A 14,704-nucleotide genomic window follows, 5' to 3' on the forward strand; every position below is an offset into this window, starting at 1 on the left:
AAATTTAGGAATTATTCTTTTACGAGTAAAAAGTCACTGGCAAGCTGAATTTCCTTTAAAAAATGCCTTGCTGCTTTCCACATAAATGTGCTTTTATTTATATTTAACGTAGTATAACTTTTAAACTAATAATTTAAACAAATTTATTTAGGAAACAAATATTTAAGGAGTAACAAACATTTTAACAAAGTACAATATACTTAAGCCAAAACTAATATTGTTATTTTATTTTTTCCCCAACATTTTTCAGTAGATTTCGTTTCTATAAATAGTTCCTATCTATAAAAAGTTACAAAACTGTCTTAAAACACTTAACTTTGGAATAATCTAATATTAACTCAAAGAAATTAGTATTTTTCTTTTCAGTTTCTTTTAAGATTAAACCCCTAATATAAAAAGCAATATAAAATTAATATAAAAACTAACTAAACCTATTACACTAACAACTTCGCAAGTCCTTTTAAAGGACTAAACTTTACGACCTTATATTATGTTCCAGCTTATAATACACCACTCAGCACTCAGCAAAACGCTCAAACTTACCTCGCCGCAAAATGTAAGGGACTCTCGTTATTGTTATTCTTCAAGTTGATACAAGCGCCCAATTTTATTAGGTTCTCCAAACTTCTGATGTGCCCTTCTCTGCTCGCGTAGTGCAACGGGGAACAACCGGTAAGGTCCTTTTCATTCAGGAGTTGTAGAAGGCTCTCGGTGGTCTTGGCCTAAAGGACAATTTAGTTGGTTTTTAGAGAAGTACGAACTAGAGATTATTGGTTTTTCGATAAGAGATGTTTCAATTTTATTAGAGTTTCAGGTGCAGTATAAAAAAGTTATAGATTTTAGTTTATTGGAACTGTATAAAAATGAAGTTTGTAAAGATTAATGCTACATCTGTTCGTTTAAGTAGTATTGTTATCTATGTTTAAGTATAAGTAGGTAATAAAGGCATAATAAAAAATATTAAAGGTATATTCACATATGTCTGTAAAGTTCCAATTTAAAAGTATAAGTAGGTAATGAACGAATAAATAAAAAATATTAAAGGTATATTCACATATATGTCAGTCAAGTTTCAGTTTCTTTGCCGTAACGTTAGAAACGTTAGTAACGCTAAAAAACACGAAAAAGAATGTCGACTATAATTTACCCTGTATAATATTTAATTAATTTTTAAAATAATTCTAAGAGGGCAAAACTTGAAACAAAAAAAAACAGATATTTTTGACATAAAATTGAATATGAAGAAAAGTTATACAGATTTTGTTTTGTATTTAAATTAAAACATTCTTTGTGTTTGAGCACACTAAGTGAAAAAATCTAAAACTCCAAAACATATGTGTGCACGATTGAATTATATGTTATGATGTGAAAATATTTATTTTAATAGTTTAATAGTATAATATCGTGCAATTGACTGAATGCAAAATTTGTAAAAATAAACACAACCACAAAGTCTAGGGTTTAATTTTTGCCTATATTTTTATTTTGTAGCTGCGAAAATCCATGAATTCTTTCAAATACAAAAAATTCACAGTCCTTTACAAAGATGCAACCACTGGGGGGAGGGGGCATTGAAATGATGAATAAAAACGTAAAAAATATGATTAGTGTTAATATGAGTATATTACATACATATGTTTAAATAATGAACTTAACAAAAAAAAAAACAGATTTAAAGATTCACTGAAAAGTAGTAATGTTAAAATTAAATAAAACATTATCAATAATAATTATGCGATCGCACCTATCCGTAAAACAAACAAGCAAACAAAAAAGAATTCTTACGGAAAGTTACACTTTACGATATAATTTTTTTAACTGTTAAAGGCAAACCCATTTAAACACAAACCTTTTATTACTACTACTGTATCTAAAGACATTTTTTTTTAATTACTAAATTCTTAGCTACGCTTCTGTTTTTCTTGGCTGTTGTGCGTCACGTCACAGATTAACAGGCCCACGTTTGCACCACAAGGCGTGCTGCAGACCACTAGGTAGACCGGTCGTAGAAATTTATGTTATACAACTTGTAGTCAATCTACACAAATATTATCAAAAACTTTTTTTCTTTTAAAAATGTGTTCAGATTTTGTAAAAAGATAAGTCAAAATCGCAAAACTTAAATTTGATATGAGTTTCTTAGTTTTTAACTAATATAGTGGCGAATTACAAAAACTCCTTTTCAATGAAAATTAATGAGTTAAATAAAATAATTTAACAAATTACTAGCTTTTTCTCGCGACTACGTTCGCGTTACACCTCGAATCGTTCATGCATTGATTTAAATGATTTTTTACTTCTTTATAGAGACTAGTGAGCAAAGATGCTTAGCTACGCTTCTGTTTTGACTACGTTCGCGTTACACCTCGAATCGTTCATGCATTGATTTAAATGATTTTTTACTTCTTTATAGAGACTAGTGAGCAAAGATTCTTAGCTACGCTTCTGTTTTTCTTGGCTGTTGTGCGTCACGTCACAGATTAACAGGCCCACGTTTGCACCACAAGGCGATGCTGCAGACCACTAGGTAGACCGGTCGTAGAAATTTATGTTATACAACTTGTAGTCAATCTACACAAATATTATCAAAAACTTTTTTTCTTTTAAAATGTGTTCAGATTTTGTAAAAAGTATAAGTCAAAATCGCAAAACTTAAATTTGATATGAGTTTCTTAGTTTTTAACTAATATAGTGGCGAATTACAAAAATTCCTTTTCAATTTTGTTTTCAATGAAAATTAATGAGTTAAATAAAATAATTTAACAAATTACTAGCTTTTTCTCGCGACTACGTTCGCGTTACACCTCGAATCGTTCATGCATTGATTTAAATGATTTTTTACTTCTTTATAGAGACTAGTGAGCAAAGATGTTTTTTATTTTTCATCTTTTTTTATTTATTAAGAGCACTAATACTCTTTATAGGTTATTTTTTATTCTTTGAAGGATAATTGAGGAAGATATATTTCGTTATGATGTCACTAAATAAACCCTTGTATAAAATTTTATACTGTCTGGTTTATAATGAAATAATATTGCATTTTCGTACAGCAAACTTTCATTCACTATTCTACTCCCTAAGGGTATCAATTTCATAAATCCGCTTTACCTTTGTGCCCATTTTTATGTGTATAATCCAGAGGTCACCAAGTTTTATATAAATTTTTACTAACTTTACCCATTTGGTTGATGAATTTCAAAAATTTCTTCTAATTGTTTTTTGTAGGATTTCATTCTTTCTTCAGACCAAATAGTAGGAATTTTCATACAACAAACTGTTCCGAGATAATTTTACTCTCTAAGAGGGATGAATTTCCTAAAATCGCTTTGTGTAGCTAATTCACTAATGTCGTTTAAACGAACCCTTGTGCTAATATTTATGTATGTAAAGCTAGCGGCATGAACTCACTCTAAAAATATCTAAAAACGTAATATATAATCTAACTGACACACCACTGACAATGACAAATAATTTATTTCTGGAGGTATTGTGTAGGTGTTTTTCAGATATGTTTTAGTATTTAGTCGTTTTACACAAAGAAATAGCCATTAAGCACTATAAAAATACTTCATAACAAATCTATACATATATACCTTTTATTTAAAAAAAGAATCATCAAGATTGGTAAAGCGGTTTCCAGGCGAGATGGATGCAACAAAAAACCCTTTGAGCTTTTATATGTATGGATTAATTATTTTCCAACATATTTTACTTGGCAAATTTTTATAAATATTCAGACTCGCCAATATCGTACTCCACCGTGTCCAGCCTGTTTAGCCAAACGTAGGCCGATTCCTCTTCGGCGGCGTCGTGACCCTGGCCGAGGAAGAGTCTTGAAGACGCTCATCCGCGCATAGGAATAAGTTGACTGCGTAGCGTGTTGCGTAATTAATCGATTCTGAAACTTTCTATCTCGTGTATAACATGTTACGCAAGTTTATTATTTTAATATCGATTTTAATAGATAAATGTGTGAAATGCCACCTCAATATCTTCCGCCATGACATGTTTTTTACTTTTTGTTATGGTAAAGTGATTTGGTAAACAAGCTTATTCAATAACGTATATTTTCCTCCATTTGGTGATTTTTTAATTTTAAGCGAAAATAAAGTATAACATTTTAGGAAAAAAGAAACACTGTAATATTAAAAAGAACAAGAAGAAATTAGTCTTATTTTTGAAAGGAAAATATAGAAAAACTCTTTCTATAGAAAAAAGTCTTTATACTAACCAGAATCCGGTGACATATACGCGGTCTCACCGGAAACATTACTTATTACTTCACATAACTTGAAGAATATCTACTTTTAATAATGAACACTTCAGAAATACACCAGTAAAAACATTTATTATTTGAGATTAAAACTCGAATTAAATTATAAATATTAGTTACCTATGTTGTTATAGCTTTTATAGGCCTGTTTAACGACTTAATAAGTTACCACTATTGTTACAGGTTAATTCGTTAAAGAAATATGTTACACAAGTTAAAAACGCTAAAATTTTAATGGTATTACTTGTGCATTATTGGCCTTATAATGTAATTTGTTGGAATTATATCTTCTTTAAATATAATTAGACTTTTTAACGACTTTTAAGTTACCTAGGAAAAATCTGTGCACGTACCTACCAGTATTGTTACAGGTTAATGCGTGAAACAAATGTGTTACATATTATTCGTAGTATTAGTGGTATTATATTGGAATCAGCTTTGTATTAGTGGGGCATTATATGAGAAATTTTGGAATTTAATTTGTATTTTTGGCATTACTTTGGCATTAGTATACAGACATTTGTCAGCGGTTTACTCCTTGTAGATCATCAAAAAGTTTTTTGATAAAATTTGCTTTTTATGTCAGATCATTTCTATGAAAAATTACATTAGATTTTTATTAAAGACGCTGGGTAATTAAAACATTGACTAATAAAGCTTGTCCACTTTAAATATGGGGTCACGAAATATCCTCCTTGGAGTGTTTGGGTTAAGGGGTGTATAATAAATTAATCGTTGTTAATAAAAACCATAAAACATTTATTTGTGAGTAAAATAATGCAATGGTTGGATATCTCTCCTTTATAATTAGGTGACTAAAAATACACTAAAATACTTATTTAGTAATTACGTCAATATTAATTAATTGACTTTCTAGTCTATTTTATTTTATGTACAAATATATTATTAAATTTTAAGCATTAAGTAATAAAACACTTTGTGGCCCTCTTATATCGTAAGAGGTTACGAAATATACTCCTGGTTACACCCCTTACAGAAAACAGTGTAAGGGGTGTAAATAAATTGTATAATCACTGTTTTTTTATAATAAAAACTATAAAACATTTCTTATTTGTGAGATTAAAAAAACAAAACAATGCATTGGTTAAAATAAGTACATTCAATACATATGTATGTGTTATAACATAATATAGCCATTAGTATTATACTATTATTATTAAAATAATGTGTGTAACATATTTCTTTAACGAATTAACCTGTAACAGACATTTATATGCCCAGTATATTTTTGTTTAACAAACCAATTAGGAAAAATCCAAAACCTACCGTTATAGGAGGTATAAGATGATTAAACTTATATAATGACAACTACTTATCGGATAACAAATTAATTACTACTGTCAGCTAGTTCAGCTACTGTCTAGGTAGAATATACCTAGAGTACCTACACCTACCTATGATGTAGGGTAGATTAAAGCTTATTTTGACGTTACCTCTCACTTCGGTGTCATAAGCTGAATTTTCAGGGATGGAAGTACAGTACATGATATGGGGACCCTTATTCGAAAGTAGTACAAAATTAGACCGGGTAAAAGGGCACTATCATCAAAATCGATATATTAATACCACCGTATATAGAAAACAAATAATACTATTTTTTGATCCAGTACACAATAAAGTCTTCGTAGGGGAGTAATTTTTTATATTCATTTACGAAAAAACTTTTATTTCCATTAGTGCTTATGACCAAAAAAACTTTAAACATGAATAATCATTTCAATCATGCGAAAATTTGGTTTAAAAATAGATTTTTTAATATAACTTTCATTTAACGAAAAACGAAGGCCTAAATTAAAAAAAAAGAAACAATTTAAAAGTTTCGCTTATGTCTTGACAAGGTATCAAAGCAAACCCCATATTTTTTGCTTTTAAACTAATAAAGATATATCAATAAGCAATTAGCGATGTAATGGTTTTTGCGCGCGCTGGCCGACTGCCGCCGCTGCGCCGAGATTTCCTATACCCTTGTATATATGACGTCATGGTGTGGCAAATGTAGCATTTTAATTCGATTTGGGCTCCCTTATATAGGATAACAGAAACATTTTCAATGTTAAAAGAACACCTTATCGCTATTTCAGTTTGTTTACCTTTACTAAGTGCGTCTATTTTGCTGCGTTTTTGCAAAACATAAATAAAATATTTTTAAGTGAAATTTATGGTACATTTTGTGTACGTATACTTGAAAGCTAATCCCTCTACTTTTATTTTTGAAACATCAGTGTATTATTGTTAACCATGCAGCGTAGGCATTTAACTGGAGAAGAAATTATTAGAGCGGTTGGTCTTTTGGACGGTGGTATGAGACAAACTGATGTTGCGAGAGAAATGGGTACTTCAGAAAGCGTGATATCACGTCTTTGCTCACGATATCGAGAAGAGGGTGATGTGGCAGAAAGGCACAGGGGACGTGGGCGTAGTACCAACCCAGTACAAGAGCGATTTCTGCAACTTAATGCTCGGAGACATCCCAATATTACGGCTCCTGAGCTACAAATAATGGTGCAACAAGTTCATGGCATTGTCATTTCGGATGATACTGTGCGTAGACGTTTACATGAGAATGGCCTTCGCAGTCGACGCCCTTTGAGAGTTCAACCTCTTTCCTGGGGCAATCGAGGTACTCGACTTCAGTGGACACAGGAACCTTTAATTTGGCAAAATGAAAATTGGGCTACAGTCCTTTTCACGGAGTCCCGGTTTGGCATACATCCTGATTCAAGAAGGGTTCGTGTCTGGAGAGAGCCTGGTAATTTGATTCGCCTTCAAAATGTTCAGGAGGTTCACTCTTACAGAGGAGGAACAATAATGGTCTGGGGTGGAATAAGCATCGTTGGTATAACTGACCTCATTTTGTTGGAGAACTTTTTAACGGGTAGGTCATATGTTGATCAGATACTTGGACCTCTTGTCATTCCATATGCGGCAGCTATGGGTCCCAATTTCCTATACATGCATGACAACGCCAGACCTCATACAGCTAGGATTGCAATGGACTTCTTGGACGACAACAATATCGATGTTTTACCGTGGCCATCGCAATCTCCAGATTTAAATCCCATTGAGCATGTGTGGGATATGTTGCAACGAAGGGTTTTACATATGGGAATACCAAGAGACAACAGAAGAAATCTTTTTTTAGCTCTACAAAATGCCTGGAATAACATACCACAGCCTGACATCGATTGTTGAATGACAGTTGTGAATAACAGAGGAGGTCATACAACTTATTAAATAAACATTTGTGACACAATAAATAATGTGTTTGCTACTTAATTAGTTAATAATTTTTTATGTTTTTTGTTTTCAAAAGTTTAGTTTTGGATTAGTATAAAACAATATTTTGTATAAAATTACTTTATTTTATCCCACAAAACACTAAAAGTTTATAAAAAGAAGAAATCGAACAAAAATGAGCTATTAGAGGCAATTTTGAAAAACTATCCCTAGATTTTGCGGTTGTGTGTATAATGGAACGCATTGAAAGATACAGTTTATTCAACGCTAAAGGATACAAAACGCAAAGAAATACATTAGGTATTATTGTAGTATTACTGTACTTACTATACGGGGTGGTCCAGACTGTATTCCGGAAACTTAAGCAGCATATTATTCTGCGAATAAAAATAAGTAAATAAGTTCGTATAAATGTATGTCCTTAAATGCTTAGTTTCGGAGATACAGAGTGTAGAATTTTTAATTCGATTTATTCCATATAATTTCTGAAGTAACGTCAATAAATGTATGTTCGTATAATGTAGGTGTAGAAGTTTCATTTTTATTTCGATTTTTTCCAAATAATTTCTGAAGTAACATCAATATATGAATGAAAATTGGTGTCTGGGAGTTTTTTAATATGGAAAATTTGATTTTGATGTCAATAAGACTCCCTATTTGTAGAGGACGCCACCTAAATGTGTTTTAACTGTTTAGAGGATTAATAACCTTTCGTCCGTATATATTTATATGACGTACCTGTATAAAACGACTGTGTCAGTCGTTTTATACAGAGTATATAAGACTGTGAACAGAGCATTACAGGTTTATATATATGTATATAAGACTGTGAACAGTCACAAAAAATATCATAAGAATAGTCAAAACATATCATTATTGGCAAAAATAGTAGAGAGTACAAAAACACAGTAGACAGTTATTTGACTGAAATAATAAATTTGTAAAATTTTTTATTTTTTAAATTAATCAAAAATTTTTCTGCGGAAAAATGATGATAAAACAGTTTCTGTTGAACTTTTGGCACAACAACATTTCAAATTTATGGTTTCAGTCTAATAACTATTTAGTCAACATATGTTTAATTTATGTCAATAAATACAGATATTCACAAGTTCGATTCCAAATATCTCGAGACCCGTTACTCGTAGCAATTTTTACTAAGAGACCGTTTTACGTAAAAAAATGTTGTAAATGTATATTTTTACTCAATAGTTTTATACCGGTACGGACGAAAGTTATTACTCTTCAAAACAGTTAAAACACATGTAGGTGGCGCCCGCTTACAAATAGAACCCATATTGACATCAAATTGAAATTTCTCATATGAAGAAACTCTCAGACACCAATTTTCATCTATATATGGTTACTTCAGAAATTATTTGAAAAAAATCGAAATAAAAATGAAACTTCTAAACCCTGTATCTCCAAAATTAAGCATTTTTGGACATATATTTATATGAATTCTTTTACCGAAGTTTCCGGAATACAGTTCGAACCACCTTGTATTATATTATAATACTGTAAAACTACTGTTCTAGTGCATGCTCCCTGTATTTGTAATTGTTGAGAAATAATAAAAGTTACTATCATCTATCACCACTAAATATTGCCGTTTGAAACCTACTATGCAATATATTAGATTGTGCTTATAGCAATATATTAGATTGTGCTTATTAAAATATGTGATTCTAGTTGCATTTTTAAACTATATTTAAATCAGTGCATTAGAATCACACTTACCGTAAATACTCGCAGTAAATAAAATGTATAAACTCATCATATAATTTTTAATATTTCTTTAGTTAAAACAAAAAAAAAAATTAAAAAGCACTTTTTTCTTTTATGACATTTTTTTTTATTATTTATGTATTCTTTTTATTTTAGTATTATTTTTATTATTTATGTATTGCTCTAATAAATTACTACAAAACAAAATGTAGTGAAAATTGAGAACATAAAAGATAAAATTAGAGACAACCCTACTACAATCGTTTATACAATTTAAGAAAAAAAATTCCGTGCTACATTTCTCTAAAGGTTTATGAAATATATCGTGTTTCAAACTGTCTATATTTTCTTTCTATTCTATAAAATTACATGTTACCTAAGATTTTGTGCCATTACTTGATATTACAAGCGCTAAAATCTAGTCTACTGCTTAATTAAATCAATAAGATGTACTGTTACCTTCTAACTAGTCTTACAGCATTGTATTAAGGGGAAAAATAAAGAAATATATTTTTTTCAGAGAAATATAAACAGAGAGGCCAGTTTTTGTGTTAGAGTCATAATATTTGAAATTATTATAATTTTAAAGCTTTACTGAACACTAAAACAACTTATAAGATGTTAGATATTGTCATATCAAAATTAGAAAAATTATTGCTCAGTCAGTAAGCTTCATAGACTAAAAGAGTTCAAATTTTGACTAGTATTTATTTGGTTTTTATTTCTTTGAGATCATTTTCTTGTTAAAATAAAGTTATAATAAGCAACTAATCTAATCAACTACTTACCTTACTCACTTCAGCAGCAAATTGCTCTAATCTTCCTCCATTCATAACTACCAAATGGAGAACATTCCTTTTGTTGATGTCTTTTATGTTGATATCTGCTCCTAGTCGTATTAATGTGTGAACCTGTTTAAAAATAAAAATAAATCCATTTAATAATACAAACACACCTTCAACTATTTAAAAAATATATCGTATTTGAATAGTTTCTTTCTAATTTTTTATTAGGGTTTCTTTGGACCTAATTCTTGTATTGATAAGCAAATGTAATGGTGCTTAAACCTTTAAAACAAACTCAAAGACCCTCGCTGTCATGGCTAATTTTGATGCGTAAAATACTTTAGTATACAAATACCTCTAGTACTATTAAAAATTTTTATGATCACGCGTGCTTTGCTCGATGATACAAACATAGTATATAAGTAGTACTTATATATGCACTAAGTATTACTGAGTAGTAGCTGAGATGCAATATGTACTAAGATGTACTTAGTATATAACTTATAAATTGTTATTGAAAATTACAGTGCAGTTATTCAGATGAGTTGATTTATGTCCCAGTTGACTACGGTCGCACAGGAAGTCGTTTAAATGTCGACAAGTAGATGGTCAAAAAAAAATTCTTTGAAGCTTATTAATATTTATGAAAAATATGAGTGTAGTATATAGCACACACAGAATTCGAAACAACGGAACTGAATCTTTATCGTATTTTTTAGTACTAAGATTAGGTTATTAGGAGCAGATATTTGGTTTCTTAAATCATGCAAAGCCAATTCAGTTTATCCTAGTTTTATTAAAGTTGATATTCCGAAAAGTAACGTCAGTGATAAGGTAGAGAAAATTGCAAAACAAAAATGGCTTGATTTAGAAATCAAATTTCTGTATAGTAAACGAAGTAGGTTTGAAATTGAAGCCTATGGACTTTACAAAAAACTTATTTATAAGCTAACTAATGTAGAGTATGAATGTTGGTGTCTCTTTCAGAGAAATATGTTTGTGGTTATCAATTCAAAATTTGTTAAGAAAATGTCCATTTTGAATAGTAAGTTTAAAAAATTAAAAAGCTTTAAAAACAACATTTGATAAACAAGAGCTCAGTTTATTAAACAAAGGTTTAACGTTTGTATTGCCCAACTCTGGTAGCGCTTTGGAGGAAATCGTCGTTGGTGTTGAAACTGCTATTCAGCACTTGCCCGAGGCTTCTAAAGTATTTACAAGAGAGGCTTGTAGAAATCAGTTATCAAAAAATATCGTTTCAAGTAAATCATTAAAAATCTAACAAGGAGCACAATATTGTCCAGAGTTTGCGTAACAAAGATTGTTTCTACCTAAAAGCTGATAAAGGAAATAAGGTTGTTATATTAGATAAAAAGACTATTACGATAAGGTTAACAAGTTAATCGATAATGGCCCCCTACATAAATTTGAAAAAAGAATCTTTGTGTCTAAGATGGTAGCAGACGTTAAAAACTCTAAAAGAATGTAACACCCTTATTGATCTTTCTTTAAAGAGGAAATTGCAAGTATCCAATCCATCATTACCAAAATTGTATGCTTTGCCAAAATTCATAAACCGGACAAAGTCTATACGCCCAATTGTTTCGGCTGTAGGTTCTCCGACTTATAATTTGGCAAAATGGTTATCAAGGGAGTTCGAAAATTTACCTGATCATGAACCTTCTTTCGCAGTTAAAAATAATATTGAATTCATTAACAAAATTAAAGATATAACATTGCATGAAGGTGAAATTTTGGTCTCCTTTAATGTATCTTCGTTGTTCCCAAGTGTTCCAATTCCACATACTTTAGGCTACTTACTGAACGCAAATGGTCTCGACAACAAAACTGTGACTGAATATATTGAGCTTACATCGTTATGTATGAAACAAAATTGTTTTCAATTTAATAACAACTTTTTTAAACAGCGGGAAGGTACAGCAATGGGTAATCCATTGTCTCCATTTTTGGCTAATTTATTCATGAGCAGGTTTGAAGTGGAGGCTAAGAATCAGTTTGAGTATTTTCCAAGAGTATGGTTTAGGTATGTGGATGATATTTTTGCTGTTTTTGACACACATTCAGACACCATAGATAATTTTATTTCTAAGTTAAATTAAATTAAAAGTTATTAAATAATCGTTTTCCTTCCATTAAATTTACGCATGAAATTGAGAACAACGACAGATTACCATTTCTAGATGTATTAGTTATTAGAAATGCTAATAATTGCCTGGAATTTGATCTATAGGAAAAGTACGACCACACGCAGATATATTCCTAATGAATCACATCATAGTGTTGAACATAAAATGGCTAGTTTAAATTTCTTAGTTCATAGATTACATAGTTTCCCACTTTCCAATGAAAGATATGAAATAGAAAGAGATTATATTAGGAATGCAGCTGAGTGTAATGGATATTCTCCTTCACTAGTTGATAAATTAATTAGAAAACTTAGGTATAGGTTAATTATTTCTGAAAATTCGACTTTTTCAAGTGGAGAAAGATACGTCTAAATATTTTTTCGATACCTGATTTTGATAGAGAGTTATCCGTGGTCTAAAAGGATTTATTAAGAATGTCAATTATAAACTTGTGTATAGTGCTAATAATAAATTACAACAATTATTAGGTAATCCAAAGGATAAAAACACCTCCACTGGAAAGGTCGGGTGTTATGAAATTTCTTGTAAAGATTGCAATCAGAAATATGTTGGGCAAACTAGAAGATCAATATTAACTAGATTTAAAGAACATTTAGCTCAGATAAGATATAGTAGACCGGATAAATCTTGCGTTGCCGAACATATTGTTGATAAAGAACATTGTATAGATCTTAATAATTTAAAATTAATTAAACAAGTCTCAAATTACAGGCAATTAGATGCATATGAAAGCATCAGAATTAATAAATGTAAAGATAGTATGAACAGAGACAACGGTCCAATTCCTCTAAGTTCTTTGTTCCTACTACTTTAGTGGCGGAAATCTAACTGTTACGCTCAGTTGGCTCTGACTCGGTTGGCTAGATTTTGCCACGCCCACTCGGTGCCCACTGGGCGAGTATATAAACGCTCAACTTGTAGATTGTACTTTAGTTTATAATTATCTGCTGATGATGCTAACATGGTTAGCGAAACGCGCGTCCAGTGTAAAAGTAAAAGTGTTTTGGTGCATTGTGGTGATTAAGGCCGAGTACCAAAATAGTGTTAGGCATTAATGCGCCTCGTTCTTTAATTCTAAATGCAAGTTTTTCAAACAAAAAATTAAATTGGTTTGTATCCACCCTTAGTTTTTTTGTAATATATAGAATGTTTTAACTATAGATTAGGTATTAAATTATTAGATGCTCTATAGTGCAGAACTACTTATGATTATTAGGTTGACCTATATTCTTCTTTTAAATCTAGTTTTTCAATTGCATTGCCAAAATTTTGGCAGTTTGAAGTACAATCTTACGCACTTTTCAATCAACTAACAGAAACTTTTTTGATATCATATATGTAAACACTGAATATTCAAGTCAGTTGAATCCCTGTGACTTGATCAGTTCACCTGAATCAAAAAACGCGTCTTTAAGATTAAGCTCATTTGACCTGAAAACTTTTTAATTATATGGTATTTTAAAAATTCGACGATTTAATACAGAAAATTCTGTTCAAAGTTATGTTTATTTTAGATAGCTTGTAAACAAAAATGAAAAAAAATGGTATTTAAATATTAAAAATAGGTTTTTCTAGTAGCCCATGATCTAGCTATAAAATTACTTTAATAATTGCAGAAAGTAGGTAGATCATAATAGAACAAACAATAATGGTTAAAAAGTTTTGATATTAAAAAAGCAATAAGTATTTATTTTAGAACAAGGGAACTTTAAGAGAGCCAATCTTAAAATTGGATAAACTTCTTTATAACCTCTGAAATATGATTTCAAATTTTTGCGAAACACTTTTTAGATATTTTATGTTGGTCTATTGCTATACACGTGTTGGAGGGTAATATAGAATACAGGATGCTACAAATTCGAGATACGAGCATTGGTATCTCGGTAACCGTAATAGATACGAACATGGTTAAATTGGGGCGAAGTTGCCCCCGCTTTGGGATGTTCATCAAGATGCCACCAAAAAAGTTTTAAAAATTTAAAAAATTATTAAAATAATAAAAGTATTGCTGAGTTTTTGGAAAAAAACGGATTTTTTTGGAAATCAATTTTATTTTTTCCTGTCGTGCCTTTTTAGAAAATCAATAACCTAATGACACATTCTCATAGACACTTTATTAGGGCTATCTGATAGTATTTTTAGATTTTCAAATTAGCTGATAAATTTGTGAGATACAGAGGCCAACTTAATTTTTTTAAATATGGACCTGCATTTTTTATTTCAGGTTTTGAGAGAACTTGGTCTACTGAGTACAATGATATGCCACACTTTATACTTTTTTTAATGATTTCCAGAAAATCATTAAAATTAATTGATGATTTTCTGGAAAGTTCCTATCATAAACCATTGTCCCTCTCTAAAGCCGAAATTACATTTACGAGTAAGTCGTATAAGAGTAAACGAAAAATAATAATAATTATTTGACTTCATTTATGTAGGTGGCGAGGTCTAGCATACGGTACTCAATCTAACTACCTTAAAAAAATACAAAA

General features: G+C 30.3%; 1 protein-coding gene across 1 annotated transcript in view; it reads right to left on the minus strand.

The window, feature by feature from the left end:
- LOC115875431 (transient receptor potential cation channel subfamily A member 1-like) overlaps positions 1 to 14,704 on the minus strand; it is a gene marked incomplete at both ends in the record, with an annotated part of 68,146 nt that overhangs the window by 18,671 nt on the left and 34,771 nt on the right. The window contains 2 exon segments of the mRNA XM_030890887.1: positions 544 to 722; positions 10,048 to 10,170. Of these exon segments, the coding sequence (XP_030746747.1) occupies positions 544 to 722; positions 10,048 to 10,170 (302 nt within the window).

Source organism: Sitophilus oryzae, unplaced genomic scaffold (genome assembly GCF_002938485.1).
Source record: "Sitophilus oryzae breed Bouriz unplaced genomic scaffold, Soryzae_2.0 scaffold_1386_pilon_pilon, whole genome shotgun sequence".
Lineage (NCBI taxonomy): Eukaryota > Metazoa > Arthropoda > Insecta > Coleoptera > Curculionidae > Sitophilus > Sitophilus oryzae.